Consider the following 20,260-nt stretch of genomic DNA (forward strand, 5'->3'; position numbering starts at 1 on the left):
CAGTGGAACCAATCTAATGACCCTCTAACTTAAACTATTCCAGTGTTATCCAAAAGCCTATCCACTGACCATTTGAACGCCCTTAAAGTTGGCGAGTCCACAACTGCTGCAGGCAGGGCATTCCATGCACTTACTACCCTCTGAGTAAAGAACCTACCTCTGACATCCGTCCTATAATTACCACCCCTTAATTTAAAGCTATGTCCTCTCGTGTTAGCCTTCACCATCTGAGGAAAAAGGCTCTCACTGTCCACCCTATCTAATCCTCTGATCATCTTGTATGCCTCAATTAGGTCACCTCTTAACCTTCTTCTTTCTAACGAAAATAACCTCAAGTCCCTCAGCCTTTCCTCATAAGACCTTCCCACCATACCAGGCAACATCCTGGTAAACCTCCTCTGCACCCTTTCCAATGCCTGAATATTTTGCACTGTAATGAATTGTTTCTGACTGCTTTGACATCTCTCCCAGGAGCCAGTTTCACAGATTGACTGTGGGCTCGGGTAGCGTTTGTTGCTGTCACTCTTTGTTAAAGGGGGTGAATGACATGGAGTTTTCCTGCGTCTCTCCAGGTTTGCAAAGCTGCTCCTGCGACTTCCGGCCCTTCGATCGATCGGACTCAAGTGTCTCGAGCACCTATTCTTCTTCAAGCTGATCGGGGATACTCCCATTGACACCTTCCTGATGGAGATGCTGGAGGCCCCACACCAAATGACATGATGTGACTCTCCACGCTCCCCACTTTCTTAAATGTCAAATCTGTAAATATTTTCGCTAATTGTGTGAATAGAATTGATATAATGTCATCCGTCTAACTTGTAAAACGACACATATTTTGTATCTTGAACAAGCACAGAACAGCAATTATTTGTTAGTTTGTACAGGGAATTTAAGAAAAAAACGCTTATCAGAAGAATTTTAGATTAGAATTCTATTCAGTGAAGAATAAATCAGGTTTATAAATCGGGATACAGTACCTCGCTCACACTTTCATTCTCACTATGGTTTACTCGCTCCAAATCAACTCTTGCCCTGGCACCTGTCAATAGGGACAGTGACCTGAATGAGTGCTCCTATTACAGAGCCTGTCCCTCGCAGTGGGCTCATGGGGAAACTGGAATTCATGCTAGGGTGATTACTTTCCTTATGCTCCTAGCAGGCGAGTATGCATTCAGAATATGGGTCCTTGCAAGCCAATCATACTGTATGAAGCCTGTTTTAAAGGGACTCTTCCTCATTCCCATTCCTCCCACTTGCCCCTGCCAAAACATAAAATGGCCTTCAGATACAAGTCATGGTTAAGCTTCTTTTATTTAAAAAAAACATCAATCACACAGGTCTGACTGTGCATATTTCAGCTGAAACTGTGACAAATGAACTCAGTGCTCCTCCCCTGATGAAGGATGCTCCTGATTTCAGGTCCAAAGATGCAGATTTTCTTCAAATGTTACATTTTGATATTAAAGAAGACGCAATCCCCAATCCGGGTGATTCTGCAGCTCTGTCCTGAGTTTGGAGAATCCCGGCAGAAACAGCACAGCGCAAGCTGTCACAGGGTAGAATGAAGGGGGATATTGGAAGTGATCATAGAACAGAATGATAGAAACCCTACAGTGCAGAAAGAGGCCATTTGGCCTATCAAGTCTGCACCAACCACAATCCCACCCAAGCCCTACCCCTATATCCCTACATACTTTACCCCTAATCTACGCATCTGAGAACACTAAGGAGCAATTTTAGCATGGCCAATCAACCTAACTTGCACATCTTTGGACTGTGGGAGGAAACCAGAGCCAGCATGAGGAGAATGTGCAAACTCCACATTGACAGTGACCCAATCCGGGAATTGAACCCAGGTCCCTGGAGCTGTGAACCAGCAGTGCTAATCACTGTGCTACCGTGCCGTCCACGGTGATGTTTGTGTGATGTTTTCACACAGTGGGTTATTGAAGCATGGAGCTAGTGCAGCCAGGGCTTGTTCTAAAGGAGCTTGGAAAGAGATTTGAAGAGCAGGAATGTGAAAGGAAACAGAGTAAAAGAATGAAATTTGAATTGATAGAACGAGTTGAAGAGTTAACACCTGCATTGCACAAAGGACAGAACTGCCTCCTGTAACCCATTTTTGGGGTATAGGTATTGCTGACAAGGCTAGCATTTATTGTCCATCCCTAATTACCCTGAGATAATGATACAATTGAGTGGCTTGCAGACCATTTCAGTGGGTAGTTAGGAGGCCCTGGAGTCATATGCAAGCCAGACAAGAGAAAGACATCAGATTTTTTTTCCCTAAAGCTCATATGTGAACTGTTTGGATTTTTCTGACAATCCAAAACATTATGGTCACTTTTACTGATGCCACATTTTCGTTTTGGCTTGAATTGATATTCTCAAGGTGCTGTGATGGGATTTGAATTCATTTTCTCTAGAATATTGACGTATTTCTCGTTCATAAATAGAAGTGTAGACGTCAACACTAAGCTCTCCAAAATGCACTAAAAAGCCAAATTGTAGCTTCAAATTGTTTGGACTGATATTTTTAACTGCACTCTTTCAGAGATTCATCATGCATTTGTGCAAATTATAGGTCTTTTTTAAATGTTTCAGTCTTACTTCCTGTTTAACCATTCTAGGTCCACACTTTGGCATCTCTGACTAAGGTTTGTTGGCTCCCTACTCACTGTATTGGCTCCAACAGCCACATCTGCAGATCCAGTTGGAACCTTCCTTCACCCAATAGCACTGTTAGTGCCCTCTGCTCTTCCAGCTGCACACTGCCTTTGTTCTCTCCTCATTCCAACATACCCCACCCCCAGGTCAGTGGCTGAGTACTTGCCCCTGACATCCATGTCACTACACTCAGGAACCCGATCTCCAACCCTCACCACCTTGCCTCATTCAAAGAACAAAGAAAATTACAGCACAGGAACTCGCCCTTTAGCCCTCCAAGCCTGCACCGACCATGCTGCCCAACTGAACTAAAACCCCATACCCTTCCAGGGACCATATCCCTCTATTCCCATCCTATTCACGTACTTGTCAAGACGTCCCTTAAAAGTCACTACCATATCCGCTTCCACTACCTCCCCTGAATACAAGTTCCAGGCACCCAGTATTCTCTGTGTAAAAAATCTGCCTCATACATCTCCTTTAAACCTTGCCTCTCGCACCTTAAACCTATGCCCCCTAGCAATTGACTGTTCCACCCTGGGAAAAAGTTTCTGTCTATCCACTCTGTCCATGTCTCTCATAATCTCGTAGACTTCTATCAGATCTCTCCTCAACCTCCATCGCTCCAGTGAGAACAAATCAAGTTTCTCCAACCTCTCCTCATAGCTAATGCCCTCCATACTAGGCAACATCCTGGTAAATCTTTTCTGTACCCCCTCCAAAGCCTCCACATCCTTCTGGTAGTGTGGCAACCAGAATTGAACACTATATTTCAAGTGCGGCCTAACTAAGGTTCTATAAAGCTGCAACATGACTTGCCAATTTTTAAACTCAATACCCCGGCCACTGAAGGCAAAAATGCTGTATGCCTCCTTGACTACCTTCTCCACCTGCATTGCCACTTTCAGTGACCTGTGTACCTGTACACCAGATCCTTTCGCCTATCAATATTCTTAAAGATTCTGCCATTTATTGTATATTTCCTATCTGTATTAGACCTTACAAAAGCATTATCTCACATTTGTCCAGATTAAACTCCATCTGCCATCTCTCCACCCAAGTCTCCAACTGATCTATATCCTGCTGTATCCTCTGATGGTCCTCATCACTATCTGCAAATCCACCAACCTTTGTGTTGTCCACAAACTTACTAATCAATCCAGTTACATTTTCCTCAATCGTTTCACAAACAGCAAAGGTACCAGCACTGATCTCTGAGGAACACCACTTGTTTCAACACCAATTCCTCATCCCTCTTCAGTAACATCATTGCAACCTATCTTTTGCACTAGGATTTCTTTCATCTCTCTCTCTAATTGGCTACCCGTGTCCTTCTAGGTGGTCAAGGACATAGGTTTGGAAGGTTATGTCTGAGGAACCTTGAGTTTCTGCAGTGCGTTTGGTAGATGATCCACACTGCTGCCAGCATGCATTAGTGATGGAGGGAGTGAACGTTAAGGTGGTGAATGGGGAGCCAATCAAGCAGGCTGCTTTGTTCTGGATGGTGTTGAGCTTATTGAATGTTGTTGGAGCTGTACCCATCCAGGCAAGTAGAGAGTATTCCATTATGCCTTGTGCCTTGTAGATGATGGATAGGCTTTGGGGAGTCGAGAGGTGAATTCCTCATCTCTGACCTGCTCTTGTAGCCACAGTTTTTAAATGGCTAGTCCCATTTAGTTCCATCATGACTGGATGTAGCAGGACTGTAGACTTCGGATCTGATCTATTGATTGTGAGATTGCTTCACTCTATCTATCACATGCTGCTTTCGCTGTTTGATATACAAGTGTTCCTGTGTTGTAGCAATTCCCTTGGGCTTAGCTGGTTGAGGGTGATGTAGAAAGATTTGGAAAGAGATGTTTAAAGTGATTTTATAGGATAACCAGAGAGAAGCAATGTCCTATAGCGCAGGGGACCCAGAACAGCGGGGGACCTAAACTCAAAATTCAAGGGTGATGTCAGGGAGAAGATCTTTGCACAAAAGATGGAGGAAACCTGGGAATCTCCCTCCTGAAAATTCTGGATTCTGAGACTTGATTAGAGCTTTTGAGACTGAGGTCAATAGGTTATCAGGCAAGTCTAGCATCAATGTGAACCAAAGACGGATAAATTGAATTGAGATATAGAAGCTTGGTGATCCAGTTGAATGGCAAAGCAAGCTCAAGGGGCTGAGTGGCCACCTCCTCTGCTAGATCTAGAATGGGCCAGAGCAATTTGCTCCATTTCACAATGGGAACTGTATTCGGACATTAACCTAAGTTTTGTTCAAAAAAAAGTGCAATGAGTCTCTTGTTTAGAGTTGGTGCTTAATTAATTTTGGCGAGAGCAGATTAATTCAAATATTCATTCAGTGCTGCAGAACTTGATTATTGCTGAAGAGGCATGTTGTCAAACCTTTTCATCCTCCACTCATCCAGACAAACACAAGAATTCTAAATATCAAAAATTACAATTAATACCATAGGAGAAAAGGGTGCCCAGATTTTACCAGGGGACAAGAGAAGCCTGTAATTACTCACTGTTTTTGCCATAGCAATGCTTCAACTAATGCAAGTCAACTTTCCAGCCAATCAGCGCCCTTTTCTGCTGTAGTATCCGTTGTTCTGATTGTTTGAAATTTGATATTGTATTTGTCCTGATGAGTGCAGGATGAAAAGCTTCAGCATCGTGCCTCATTTCAGTGATATACCAATATATTGTCTCACTTCAAGGGTGATCATTCCCAGTCACAGTAAAAGAAGCAATATATTGCTGGTCAGCTCACTCCCTTACTTCATTGGCCATTCAGTGGGAAGAAGTGGGATTGACTCAATGTGCAATTCTGTCCTGATGTTGGGGAATCAGTAGTGTCAGGCAGTCCAGTTTGGACATCCCAATTTCTTTCCTCTCTCCTTTTTCTCCTCGGCATCTCCCCATGACCTTGCCCGCTCCCCTGCTCCCCCCCCCCCCTCACTTTCTCACACACACTGAATCCTTCTTCAGTCCCAGATCCTCCAGCAGCAAGAGCCCCTCTGAACCCTCATCTGGGCTGGCCATTACTCCCTGCATCAGCCCAGGTAGCAAATATCGATGGGCTGTTCGACCAGGAAGCCTCGTTTACCACATACAGGGAGGTTGCCACATTTAACATGACATACCACTCTGGACATTACAGGGTACAGCTCCTAACCCCACACACTACATGTTCATACCCACTCAGAGTGACTTCAGGGTCACTCCACGTGTATGCCTGAATGTTATTTTTGGTAATTGTGCTATAGCTCTTTAAACTGCATTGCCTGTATATTTTATATATAATAATGTATACATTTATAGTGTCTAGTTTAATGCCTAGTAATTCACTATTGAGATATGGGCCAGAATTCTTCATTCACTGCAGCGGGACCAGAGAATCCCAGCCGCGGGTAAGGTTGGGGAATTCTGGCGCATGGTCTCTCAAAGAACTTATTGCACCAGTTCTAAGGTGACATGTATCATTTGGTCTTCAGAAAATATCACTCATAATTCTCATTTGCCAGGAACACAAACTCAGAATTTAATTGATAAATAAATAAACTATGCACTGTATATGTGAGTGTATGTACATATATATTGTATACATATATGCAAATGTGTGTATGTATATGTGTAGAGAGCGAGCGCGAATGTGTAAGAAGTGACTCGACAGTAAAGGACAGGTAGAGGGGAATCTGCCCATCTGTAAGCCCTCCTCTACCTTTGGGTTTTTGTCCAGTATTCTCTGCACCGTCTCTGTGCAGCTTAATCATGCACTACATTTGAAAAAAGCGGGCAAAAGTTGCAGAGACTGGCACACAGGTCCCCTTCAATTGAACAAATGGTTATATTTTTGTACTGTACAAATTTAATGCTGCAAATTAGCTCCAAGACACACTGCCCTCATCAACAGGGTCACACCGTAACATGGAACCTTCTGTCGTGAAAATGCCCATTTGGAGGAGTGCATTCTGTCGCTGTCTGTCTTTGAACTGCTCTGCAGCACCTTTACAGCTTTGCTATAAACCCTCCTTTAGCAACAACAAAAATGTTAACTCTTTAATCTGTAATTGTTTTTTTTCTCTGTAAATACACTGTTTCAATTCTGGCTAAATGTGTGCTGTGTAGATTCCTGTTATCGAGTTATCACATGTGATAGCACATAGCATTTTACAGCACCCACCAAAACAGGCTGTATCGCCCAGCTGCTCTCTAGCAATGTTCATGCTCTACGTGAGCCTCCTCCCAGTTTCTTTCATCCGTCCCATCAGCAAATCATTGTTTTTCTTTCTCCCTCGTGCTTCTCTCATTTCCCCTTTAAATGTGTGAGGAAATGCAGTGGCAAGTTCCACATCCTAATCTATTTGATAAAGAAGTTTCTTGTGAATTCTTTATATGATAGATGAGTGACAATCTATTAAATATGGTCTCTACATTTGGACTCCCTCACAAATATATTAATGATTTAAATATGGGCAGTACGATTGAGAAATTTCGCAGATGACACAAAAATTGGCCACGTAGTTGACTGTGAAGAGGATAGCTGTCGACTCCAGAATGATATCGAAGGTTTGGTTGAGTGGGCAGAGAAGTGGCAAGTGGAATTCAATGTGGAAAAGTGAGAGGCAGTGCATCTGGGGAGAGCAAAATAAAGCTAGCGAATATTCAATAAACGAGAAGACGTTGAGAGGGGTAGAAGGAGAGAGAGAGCAGTGCATACCCACAGGTCCTTGAAGGTGGCAGGATAGGTGGTCGAAAAAGCAAATGGAATGCTCCCTTTTATTGGGTAAGATATTGGATACAAAAGCAGGAATGTGATGTTGGAACTGTGTAAAATGCTGGTTAGGCCACAGATCGAGTTCTGCACACAGTTCTGGTCACCGCATTACAGAAAGGAGATAATTGCTCTGCATACAATGCAGAGATTTACCAGAATGTTGCTAGGGCTTAAAAACTGCAGCTACGAGGAGAGGTTGGATAGGCTAGGGTTGTTTTCCTTAGAATAGAGGAGGCTAAGGGAAGATCTAATCGAGGTATACAGAATTATGAGAGACCTAGACAGGGTAGACAGGAAAGATTTGTTTCCCCAAGCTGAAGGGTCAACTCCAGGGGGCATGGATTTAAGGTGATTGGTGGAAGATTAGAGGAGACAGGAGGGGAAAAAAAAATTTTCACCCAGAGGGACCAAGTGCTGAAACATTGGGTTAAAATGAGCAGCTAGTTTCTTTTTTCTCTTTGTGGACGGTGCAGACATGATGGGCTGATTGGCCTCTTTCTGATCAGAACTTTTCCAGGGTTCTATGGATTTCTCACTGTGTATGTGTATACAATTACTGTTCATTCAGCAGGGTATGGATTACTCACTAAATGTACAGTAATTTATTCACCAGGGTATGGATTGCTAACAGTTTATTCAGCAGGATAAGGATTACTAACTGTACAGTTTATTTAGCAGGGTAAGGATTACTAATTGTATAGTTTATTCAACAAGGGAAGGATTACTAACTGTACAGTTACTTAGGTCCCTGAGGGTTGCTTACAGTGCAACTGAACAGAGTTGTTATTTATTCAGGCTAAGAGTTAATCAATGGTGATGGACAATACCTGTTCATTCAGGAGGATAAGGGTTACTTAGTGTGTAATTATGCAGTTTCAGGTTATTCAATAACAGCTTTAACATAGGAAGATCTCCCAAGACACTGCACTGGGTGTTATTGAAGAAATATTTAACATTGAGCCACATAAGGAGATATTAAAACAGATAGTGAAAGGTTTGTTCAGAGGTAAGTTTTAAGAAGCCTGTAAAGGAGAGACAAAGTGCTCCCTTACCACTCCTCATCTTTAAAGCTTCTTCCACCCCTACAACGCTCTGAAGTCTTTGTGTTCCTCTCATTGTGGTGCATAACACATCCCTGATTTTAACTGCTGCAAAATTATAAGTCTTGCCTCTGGCTACCTGGGCCCAAAGTTCTGGAATGCCCACCCCCCATAAATCTCTGCACCTCTCTGGATACTGCGAATGAGCTTATATCAATAATGTTTCTAATGGATGATATCAGACAAACTTTGCCTCCTGAATGAAAGCAATGTGGAAAATCTTTACTATTTCACACACAGCTGGCGAATGAGGACAGTTGGGTAAACACTGGATCCTATTCCAATATCAAGTGTGTAAGTTTAATTATTGTGTACATTTCTGGGCACCATCTAGCAAGGATGTGAACACATTGGAGAGAGTGCAGAAGATGTTTATGGGAATGGTTCCAAGATGTGAGGATTGGAGAGGTTGGGAGTGTTCTCCTGCGAGAGGAGAAGAAGGTTAAAAGACGATTTGATAGACATCAAAATTGAGCTGAATAGAGAGAAAGTGTTCCCACTTGTGAAAGGATTGAGAACAAGAGGCACAGATTAAAAGTGATTTGCAAAAGAAGCAAATATAATGTGGGAAAAAGCATTTTCACATGCGTGATTTGGATCTGGAATATACTGCCTGGAAGTGCGGTGGAAGCAGGTTCAATTGAGGCATTCAAAAGGGCATTAAATGATTATTAGAATAGAGACAAAGTGCCATTCCCCTGCACAAAGTCATAATACTCATTTGGGGAGCCAGTTCAGACACAATGGGTCAAATGGCCTCCTGTGTGCCAGAACAACTTAGTGATAATTCAGCAGGTCTATTCAAAAACCAAACCCCACTATCTCTTGAAGGGAAGTTCCATAAAAGCTGCTGAATGACCTTTCATCATTGATCAGCAAGGAACTGGAATGTTGCTGGACTATTTGACTGTAGTTTGCATCACATTTGACATATCTTCCCAATATATCCAGAAACTTGCATCTTTTCCATAGAAGTTAAAGGACTGATTTCTTTTCCCTTATTGGCTTTAGAGGCAAAGGGGCATTAAGATCCAATATAACAAATGTGATGTGAAAATGCCTTTTCCCACACAGGTGATTTGGATCTGGAATATATTGCCTGGAAGTGTGGTGGAAGCAGGTTCAATTGAGGCATTCAAGAGGGCATTAGATGATTATTTGAATAGAAACAAAGTGCCATTTCCCTGCACAAAGTCATAATACTCATGTGCCAGAACAACTCAGTGATAATTCAGGTACTCATTCAAAAACCAAACCCCACTATCCCTTGAAGGGAAGTTCCATAAAAGCTGCTGAATGGCCTTTCATTATTGATCAGCAAGGAACTGGAATGTTGCTGGACTATTTGACTGTAGTTTGCACCCCCCGCAGCCCCCAGCTAGCTGAGAGCTCAACATCGATCGCACAACACAGCCCCGTTGCGTTTTATGGTCGAGTGCCACCACACCATTGCAGGAGGGTATAGGCTGCCCATGAGCCATGTTAGGCAATGGTAACAGCTCTTGGCATCTGCCCACAGGGTAACCAACCTTTTATTTGTGGGTGTCACTGGCTGGTCCAGCATTTATTGCCCATTCCTAATTACCCTTGAGAAGGTGGTGGTGAGCTGCCTTCTTGAACAGCTGCAATCCATGTGGTGTAAGTATACCCACAATGTTGGTGGGGATGGACTTCCAGGATTTTAACTCAAAGACAGTGAAGGAACGGCGATATATTTCCAAGTCAGGATGCTGAGTGGCTCAGAGGGGAAGTTACACCTATTGCAACTGGACGGTGAAGAAATAAGCAAGTAAATTCTTTGGGAAGTACAAACTGAGAGTAGCTGCCATGAACACTGCCTTGCCATCTGGCTCAGGACTCAGGGAAATGGGCAGTACTGAATCACCAGCCTGGCATTTTTCTGCAGTTTCTTGGCCACAGATAATATCATTTGCTGAGGTCAATGGCACACTCATACCAGGCCTCATGCCCATGGCTCACAGAGGAGGGGCCAATCACCTTGAAACCAGCCTTGGTGTACAGGGGCAGGAGGTACTGGTGGCTGATGAGGCAGATGCGCCTCGGAATGGGATGGGTCTGTGCCACAGATGCCGTGTAGTGCCGCAGCAGACCCAGGGCAACCCCCTGGTGCCGCCAAGCTGCTTCCACGCAAACCGAGTGAATGCAGATGGTCGTTCCTGCAGATTCATGCACTTCCATGGACCTCTCCGTAAGGTGATCAGTGAGCGAGCGAGTTCCACAAACAAATCCTATCAGCTTGTCATTGATGAATTGCCCTTAAAAGAGACCAGAATAATTGTCATCAGCTTCACTTGACTACGAAGAATCCCTACAGTGCAGGAGGCCATTCAACCCATCAAGTCTGCACCAACCACAATCCCACCCAGGCCCTATTCCCCACATATTTACCCTGCCAATCCCCCTAACACTAAGGGGCAATTTAGCATGGCCAATAAGCCTACCTGCACATTTTTGGACTGTGGGAGGAAACCAGAGCACCTGAACACAGACATGGGGAGAATGTGTAAACTCCACACAGTCAATGACCTGAGGCTGGAATTGAACCCGGGACCCTGGCATTGTGAGGCAGCAGTGCTAATGTCCCCATAATTGAGTCAATTCCATTCCAATTCTCTTCCCGCATGTAATGGTGCACTAAAGCAGACTTTCCATGGCTAGTAATTCCTGAAACAGATCGCTAGTCTGTCACCAGGGGCTTATAGCTTGAGGGGCTCCACGATGCACTAAGTGTGGTTGAGCAGGAGCCTCGCCACGCTTGTCTCCAGTGACTTGCATGTTTAGAAGGATTTGCAGGTTGACGCTCAACCTGTTAGACCACATTATGGATGAACTTTCCTTGGCCATCAGGTCCTGGGGTAGAACTAGAACCCAGAGCTTCTGGCTCAGAAGGGAAGAACGTGCAAATTCCATACAGTCACCCAAGGCTGGAATCAAACCCAGATGTCTGATGCTATGAGGCAGCAGTGCTAACCAATGTGCCACCACGCCGCCCCAAATTCATGTAGTTTAAATTTATTTAGACTTTCCAAGAAGCAACTTTGAGCCCAACAAAAAACTAGGGACATTAAGCCATTGTGATAGCATCCATTAAATTCCACACATAGACTACAGGCGGTTGCAGGGTCTAGTACATTACAACCGGGATTGTTGTATCATTATCAAACCCCTCCCTCGCTCAGTGGTACTGAGGACTCTGTGTTACTCCAACAAACACCAGCTTACTCAGGCGCACCGGGGATCAACCTTGTGATTTTTGCTTGTCTGTGCTACTCCCCATAGAATCACAGAATGGCTACAGTGCAGCTGGAGGCCATTTGGCCCATCATGCCCACCCGTCCGTGGTGGGCATGATCAAACCCGTGGTCCGTGATCAGGTCCGTGGCCCTGATTTTCTTTTTCTCCTTTAAGTTAATTATCTAATTCCCATTTTTCAGCCATTTGCCTTCACCATGATACAGATTGGGCAAAATCCAACTGCACCCATGCAACTGTCCTGTCTGAAAGACCCCAGACAGTATCTCTTGGTTTCTCCTTTGGTGCCAACTGGTCGCTTGGAGGGAGGGTAGCATTGGTCAGGAGGAGGGCACAAAGACCCAGATGCCCAATGAATGGACAAAGCTCCAACCAAGATGTTTTGCTTTGTTTTCCTGCATAGCATTCAAGAAATAATACTTATCAGTAGATAATAATACATGTGACACTAATAAATCAAGTCAAATCAAAAAATGTGGGAAGAGACTATAAGCCAACATAAATGGGAATCTAAAAGTCTTCTATTGACATATAAATAGTAAAAGAGTGGAAAAAGGGGAAGGGCTGATTAGGGACAAAAAGAAGAGGATTTACGTATGGATCTATATATAAGGTCACCATTGCAGCTGCCTCAGAAAAGCAGTCAGCATAATTAAGGACCCCACTCACCCTGGACGTTCTCTCTTCCACCTTCATCCGTCAGGAAAAAGATACAAAAGTCTGAGGTCCCAGACCAGCTGACTCAGGAACAGCTTCTTCTCTGTTGCCATCAGACTTTAGAATGGATCTACCTCACAATAGGTTGATCTTTCTCTACACCTGAGCTATGACTGTAACACTGCACTCCGCACTCTCTTCCTTCTTTTTATATGAATGGTGTGCTACCTCGTATTGCTATTTCTACATCCTAGCTATGACTGTAACACTACACTGCACCCTGTCCTTTCCTTCCCTTTGTACAGCATGCTTTGTCTATATAGCATACAAGAAACAATACTTTTCACTGTATACTAATACATGTGACACTAATAAATCAAATCAAAGTATACAGAGGATATGCCTGAGGTACTAAGTACTTTGCATCTGTCTTCACCAAGGAAAAAGATGCCATCAAATACATACTGGAGGAGGAGATGGCTGAGATAGTGAGTGGGTTAGAATTGATAAAGAGGAGGTGTAGAAAGGCTATGTGTAATTAAATTTGATTAATCACCAGGAATGGATCAGATAGTTCTGAAGATACTGAGGGGAGTAAGAGTGGTGATTGCGCAAGCACTGGACATAATCCTTCAATTCTTCTTAGACACAGGATGGAGCCAGAGGACTAGATAACTGCAGATTCAACAACCTTGTTCAAAAAAGGTGTATACGGATAAACCCAGTGATGAGGCCAGCGATGTCTCTGTGGGGGCCAGCAATGAGGCTAGTGATGTGTGTGGCTAAGGAGGAGGGGGGGTGGGGGGGGGCAGCAATGCGTGTGGGGGGGTTGTAAGGGCCAGTGATGAGCCCAGCAATGTGTTCGGGAGGGTTGTAGGGGCCAGTAATGAGGCCAATCAGTTCGATCCCTGTGATGGGAAAACCTTTAGAACTGACAACCAAGGCAAAATTACCAATCACTTGGACAAATGTAGACTAATTAATGAAAGCCAGAACAGATTTGTTAAGGGAAAATCACGTTCATTTAATTTGAGTTTTTCAATAAGGTAATAGTGTTGATGAGGGTAATGTGATCGATGTACATGGATTTTCAAAAGGCCACGTAACAGGTTGTCTGTGATGTTGAGGTCCATAGAATAATTGGGACAGTGACATCATGGAAACAAAAACTGGCTGAGTGATAGGAAAGAGAGCGAAATCCTAAGCGCATTCTCTCCGTCCAGGAGAATGGTGGTGGCCCACACTCAAATTGCGGAGCATTTGATAAAACATGATTCACGCTGGCAAGATTATGTTTTTGGATTTTGAACTAACCTCATTGGTGGAATGATGTGGAATGCGCAGGGGAAGGGCAGGCAGCAATATAAGTGCATCAGCATATGATCAGCGAGCACTCACACTGGATATTGAGGCCACACTGATTATTAAGCTGGCATCGGGGTGATATCACTGGACATGATGGCTTGAACAGCCCTCTGATTCTATGGCTGCAATTCTCCCAGAGGTGCTGAATTCGCTGGAAAACTATTCTAACTCCCAACTGTTTTCTCAGTTCAGCTTCTCACCTGAATCTCTGCACTCTGTGCACTGCAGAGATCCCAGTTGTGAATTTCATTAAAAACCTAGGGGAGCGGGGCCTATTCACGCCAAACAGCCTAAAATCGGAAGGATGAGCAAGAACCCGTGCATGCGCACATCGCTGGGAGATCACTGACACGAGGTCCCGGCATTCAAATGTCTGCCACCCAACTCCCCCACAGAGACATTGCTAGCCTCATCGCTGGCCCCCATAACCCCCTCCCCACACACATCGCTGGCATCATTACTGTCCCCCCGACCCCACCTCACCCACCCACACACATCACTGGCTTCATCGCCGGTCTCCCACAAACCCTTCCCCACACGTCATGGCCTCATTGTTGGCCCCTCCCCACATCCCCCCCCCCCCCCCCCCAACACCCCCGAGGCCTCTGGGCACCCCAAGGGAGGAGGAAGGGCTTGAGACAGGGTCTTCCACCCAGAAGATCCTGGACACCCAGAGACCTTCTGATTTCCCCCCCTTCTTCACACCAGGGTATCAGGGTCAGCGAGATGAACCGGGTGTCATCAAAGCAGCACCATCCACAAGTCAATCAGTGCCTTCCAGGTTCCGGCCACCCAGGGGACTTCCGTCAACAGCATCACAGGCAATGGGGTATGCATCACAGCTGGACACCTACACCTCCGATGTGCATCCTGGGGTAGCACCGAGAAGAAGCAGTAGACAGCACAAAGTTAGAAAGTTGTAGTTCACTAGAGGGCATGGGTGAATGTCAGCATTAGTCAGGGTTTGGTAATCATTACGTTAACAACAGAATAAACTGTTAATTGCACATCATGCTGTGACTAATGTGTCTCTGATTATCTTTCCCACCTCCATCCACTCACTCAGTGTTCCCGGCTCCCAAACATAGAGGTGCTGCGAGATCTCATTGAGACGTATAAGATGATGAATGGGATGGATAGGATAGAGGTGGAGAGACTCTTCCCGCTCAGAAAGGACAGTAGGACTAGGGGGCACAGCCTCAAGATAAAGGGGGGACGGTTTAGAACGGAGTTGAGGAGGAACTTCTTCACTCAAATGGTGGTGAATCTCTGGAATTCTCTGCCCGTTGAAGTGGTGGAGGCTACCTCGCTAAATATTTTTAAGACGCAGGTTGATGGGTTTTTGATAAGCGAGGGGATTAAGGGTTATGGGGAGAGGGCGGGAATGTGGAACTGAGCCACGACAGATCAGCCATGATCTTATTGAATGGCGGGGCAGGCTCGAAGGGCTGGATGGCCTACTCCTGCTCCTATTTCTTATGTTCTTATGTTCTTATGTACATGAAAAGCAACTATAGTGAAAGCATGCTTTATAAATGAAAAAAAGTTCAAGATTAAGAACATCAGATTTTATGTTTCAGAATGAACATGAGAAGCAAGTTTGTTGTTGACAGGCAGTAGACAGTGGTACGCAGTACAAATAGTCATGATGGCGTTCGACTGGGGTGAGCACAGTAAGAAGTCTCATTCATCTGAGGAAGGAGCAGCGCTCTGAAAGCTCATGATTCCACATAAACCTGTTGGACTGTAACTTGGTGCTGTGAGACTTCTTACTGTACAGATGTAGCACAGTGGTTACAACTGCTACCTCAGCGCAGGCACCCAGGTTCAATTCCAGCCTTGGGTGACTGTGTGGAGTTTGTACATTCTCCCCGTGTCTGCATGAGTTTCCTCCGGGTGCTCCAGTCCAGAAATGTGCAGGTTAGATAGATTGGCCATGCTAAATTGAGCCTTAGTTTGTGTGTGTGTGTGTGTCAGAGAGAGAGAGAGTGTTGAGTGGCTGTGCTTGATGTGGTGTAATGTGCCTCAAGCTATAAGTTCCTGGTGACAGACTCGCGACCTGTTCCAAGAATAATCAGCTACAGATACAGCCGAATGTCTGACCTATGCACAGGCTGCGGAAAGATCGAGAGAGATTGCTGAGAGAATCACTTTGCCAACAACAAGTGCCTGAGTGCAGCTAGCTGTGTTGTGCCTTACCCAGAAACAGCTCAGCAGCTTCTCTCTGCCTGTACTGCAGCTTTGCCAGGCTGGCTGCTTCCTCCGGGGGGTATCCAGCTACTTCCAGAGCCCAGGCTGCAGGCACATCCCCCTCGGACAGACTCCTGATCTCTCCTGTTACTCTCTGCATGTTGCTGCAGAGTCCCACAGTCCTCTCAATGTAACCTTTACACCAGAGGAGGAGGGAGGCAGGGCCATCAGCATGGAGGGTGTGGCTAGTGATCTGTGGGTGTGGCCATCAGATTGGGCTGGGGACAGTAAGCTCTCCCTGCGCATTGTAGCTCTTTTCTCTACTTGTGAACTAAGGATAAAGTAGCCATTGTCCCAATGACCAGGGACTGCTTTCCCCTTTGACTCGTGGTGACTTAACCTGAGGATCACTTCAGACTAGGGGCAAGGTTGAATAATCACAGTTGGTATGGGAATTGAACACCCGTCATTCGGAATCACGAACCAGCCATCTAGCCAAATGAGCTAAACTGACAAACATACACTCTCCCCACCTCCCACACACACACTCTCCCCACCCCTCACACATTCTCCCCACCCCTCACACACTCTCTACTCCCCACTTCCCCACACACATTCTCCCCACCCCTCACACACTCTCTACTCCCCACTTCCCCACCCCTCACACACACACTCTCCCCCAATTACACACTGTGCTCCTCACTGCACAGACACTTGGCCACATGCAGTGTGGGCAGTGTAGTTCTGAATGTGAATGTCTCCGTAGCTCTTGCGTAATACAAGAGCTGTAACAGATCAGGTAAGTCCCGTCCCGTGCTTGAATGGGAATACTGATTGACTTTTCACTTCTGGGCGAGTTGGTAATGTAATTCCACCCGTTTGGCTGTGGGTGACATGAATCAGAGCGCCTACAATTTGGGGCTTCCAAAGAGCTTGGGAACAGTATGCTTCATTACAGATCAGCCCCTACCCACTCTACGTGTCCTAAGTGTATCTGTCCATGATGGTACTGATAAGAGAGATCACCACACAGTCTTTGTGGAGACCAAGACCTATCTTCACATGGTTTATACCATCTTGTGTAACATTACCACCGTGCTATATGGAATAGATTGCAAACAAATTTAGCAACTCAAAACTGGCCACCCATGAGGCACTGTGGGCCATCAGCAGCAGCAGAATTGTACTCAACCACAATCTGTAACCTCATGGTCTGGCATACCCCCCACTCTACCCTGGTTCAATGAGAAGCGCAGGAGAGCATGCCAAGAGCAGCACTAGGAACACTTAAAAAATTAGATGCCAAGCTGGTGAAGCCCAGCACATCAGTGCAAAAGATAAGGCTGAGCATTCACAACAATCTTCAGCCAGACGTGCCGACTGGATGATACCTCTCTCTTCTCTGGAGGTCCCCCGCATCCTAGATGTCAGTCTTCAGCCAATTTGATTCACTCCATGTGAAACAGCTGAAGACACTGCAGACTGCAAAGGCTATGGGCCCTGACAATATTCCAACAACCGTACTGAGGATTGTGCTCCAGAACTTGCCATACCCTTAGCAAGTTGTTCCAGTGCAGCTACAACACTGACAATTATCTGGCAATGTGGAAAATTGCCCAGGTATGTCTTGTTCACAAGATGTGGATGTGCCGGCGTTGGACTGGGGTAAACACAGTAAAAAGTCTGACAACACCAGGTTTTAGTCCAACCGATTTATTTGATAGTAAACGCACAAGCTTTCAGGTTGTGAAGGGACTAACCCGAAAGCTTGGGCATTTACTATCAAATAAATCGGTTGGACTAAAACCTGGTGTTGTCAGACTTTTTACATTGTTCACAAGAAACAGGACGAATTGAACCCAGTCAATTATCACCCCATCAGTCTATTCTCACTTATCAGCAAAGTGATGGAAGGGGTCATCAACAGTACTATCAAGTAGCACTTAGTCAGCAATAACCTGCTCACTGAAGCTCAGTTTGGTTTCCGCCAAGGGTCACTCAGATCCTGACCTCATTACAGCCTTGGTTCAAACATGGACAAAAGAGCTGAACTCCAGAGGCAAGGTGAGAGAGACTGCCCTTGACATCAAGTCAGCATCTGACTGAGCGTGGCATCAAAAATCCAATTAAATTTGAAGTCAATGGGTTGGAGACATGGAAAACACACAGGAAGATGTGTTGTTGGGGGTTGGGGGCAGTGGAGGAAACCAGTAAATCATCTCAGCTCCAGGACATCACTGCAGGAGTCCCTCAGGATTGGGCCCAACCATCTTAAGCAGCTTCCCTTTTTGCTGATGATTGCACAATATTCAGTAGCATTCATGACTCATAATATCACAAAGCAGCTTGTGTCCAAATGCAGCAAGAGCTGGACAACATTCAGAGAAAACTTGTGGCAAATAACCACATAAGTGCCAGACAATGACCATCTTCAACAAGAAAGAATCTAACCCTTGGTATTCAATGGCTATGGCATTGCCATTGCTGAATCCTTCACTATTAACATCCTGGCAGTGGCTGGGGAGTCGGGGAGGGAATGCCATTGCCAAATCCCTCACTATTAACATGCTGGTGGGGAGGGTGTGGGGAGGGTGTGGGGAGGGTGTGTGTGTGTGTGTGTGTGTGTGTGTGTGAGACCATTGACCAGAAACTGAACTGGACTAGCCATAGAAATACCATCAGAGGGTAAGAATCCTGCAGCGAGTAACTCACCTCCTGATTCTCCAAGGACTCTCCGCCATTTATAAGGTACAAGTCACAGTGTGACAGAATACCCTCCACTTGCCTGGTGGAACGTAGTTTCAACAACACTGAACAAAGAACAAACAAAGAACAACACAGCACAGGAAACAGGCCCTTCGGCCCAACAAGCCCGCGCCGCCATTTTAACATTCAGTGAGTGGCTCATTCCAATCCTTCTTCTATCTATGACTTTTGTCTACGCCTCTTGGACTCCACAATAATGGTGTGCAAATTTAGAGAGTTATATGTGTGCCAGATTAAGGGAGGTCTAATTTAGGGACAATTTGTTAACACCAATCAGCCTAAAAGCACGTTTTTGGGGTGTGGGAGGAAACCGGAACACCCGGAGAAAACCCACGCAAGCATGGGGAGAATGTGCAAACCCCCACAGACACCGACCCAAGTCGGAGATCCGATCCAGGTCCATGTATCTACACAGCAAACAGTGATAGTCACTGAACTGTCGTGTTGCCCATCAGTTGGTCCAGTTTAAGCGTACACTAACGACGTGAAGCACTAGGCAACTCTCGAAGCAACATCCAATGACTTACTGATATGTGCTTCTTTGGGTGAGGTCAAGAGATGAATTTTGATTCATTGATGGAAACAGAAGAATTAAAGGAAGCTTTCATATGTAGCTGTCAGCTTTACTTACAGGAGTCTGAGTACTGGGGTCACATGAGTTTCTGCTATTTCCCTAACTATCTCCTGTAACAAAACCATAGTGCAATTTCAGGCCTGCTGTGTTTGTAAAGAACTAAAAGAAACAAGATCTTGATTGTCCAGTCATGGTGGGATCCAAATCCAATGTGTCAGCCATTGGACTGGGATAGGATTGAATGCCGTGAGCCCTGACAATGGAAAATCAGAAGGCAACCGATGAATAGCAGTGGGGAATCGTCAAGAGAAAGGGTAAAGTTGCCAACAGCGATTGAATGTATTCCTGAAGGTTTCACTCCACGACCTGCTCCCACACTCCAGCCATTTGTGAACCAACACATCCATCCTTGTGACACCAATTAGAAAGCAACAAGACTCATTACCCTCAGGTGTCAAACATCCTTTTTCCCCCATTTTCAATATATTTATGTCTGGGGTTGCACGCAGCAGTGTCCTGGAGATTGATCATCAATTCCTGGAGATTCTAGGCTAACTCCAAAAGGTTGGTAATTCTGGAAGGAGCTGAATTGGGTTGGTTGATGTTTAAAGGAGCTTTTGGGAAATTAGGAAGGGCAGATGACAGAAATGTTAGTGAGGGATCGCTTTGGGACCAGTGACCATAATTCCATTAGTTTTAAGATAGTGATGGAGAATGGTTGGTCTGGCCCAAAAGTTAAAATTCTAAATTGGGACAAGGCCAATTTTGATGGTATCAGACAGGAACTTTCAACAGTTAACTGGGGGAGTCTGTCAGAAGGCAAAAGGATGTCTGGTAAGTGGGAGGCTTTTAAAAGTGTGTTATCCAGGGTGCAGGGTAAACACATTCCTCTTAGAG

General features: G+C 45.2%; 2 protein-coding genes across 5 annotated transcripts in view; one reads left to right on the forward strand and one right to left on the reverse strand.

Annotated features, from left to right (window-relative positions):
• The window catches only part of LOC145347962 (retinoic acid receptor RXR-gamma-A-like), a 191,930-nt gene extending 185,161 nt beyond the window's left edge, over positions 1-6,769 (forward strand). For all 4 annotated transcript variants that reach the window (XM_080195984.1, XM_080195983.1, XM_080195982.1 and 1 more), the window contains exon 10: positions 573-6,769. In XM_080195984.1, coding sequence (XP_080052110.1) covers positions 573-720 — 148 coding nt within the window. In that variant the 3' untranslated portion in view covers positions 721-6,769. The remainder of the gene's footprint in view (positions 1-572) is intronic.
• Positions 6,770-8,357: 1,588 nt separating this feature from the next.
• Positions 8,358-16,183, reverse strand: LOC145347963 (uncharacterized). The gene is made up of 2 exons (XM_080195986.1): positions 16,033-16,183; positions 8,358-10,814 (listed from the first exon to the last, which is right to left on the reverse strand). Exons 1-2 carry the CDS (start codon positions 16,181-16,183, stop codon positions 10,465-10,467), a joined length of 501 nt encoding a protein of 166 aa, XP_080052112.1. The 3' UTR covers positions 8,358-10,464.
• Between the last annotated feature and the right edge of the window lie 4,077 nt (positions 16,184-20,260).

This window comes from Carcharhinus amblyrhynchos, chromosome 9 (genome assembly GCF_965287045.1).
Source record: "Carcharhinus amblyrhynchos chromosome 9, sCarAmb.v2.hapA, whole genome shotgun sequence".
Taxonomy (NCBI): domain Eukaryota; kingdom Metazoa; phylum Chordata; class Chondrichthyes; order Carcharhiniformes; family Carcharhinidae; genus Carcharhinus; species Carcharhinus amblyrhynchos.

What these genes read in the sequence shown, in the direction of transcription:
- LOC145347963 (XM_080195986.1), bottom strand. Translation starts at nt 16,183, where the DNA reads ATGCAGAGAGTAACAGGAGAGATCAGGAGTCTGTCCGAGGGGGATGTG. An exon ending in AGCTGCTGAGCTGTTTCTGG is followed by an intron (nt 10,815 to 16,032) that starts GTAAGGCACAAC and finishes GTCTCTTTTAAG; the next exon opens with GGCAATTCATCAATGACAAG.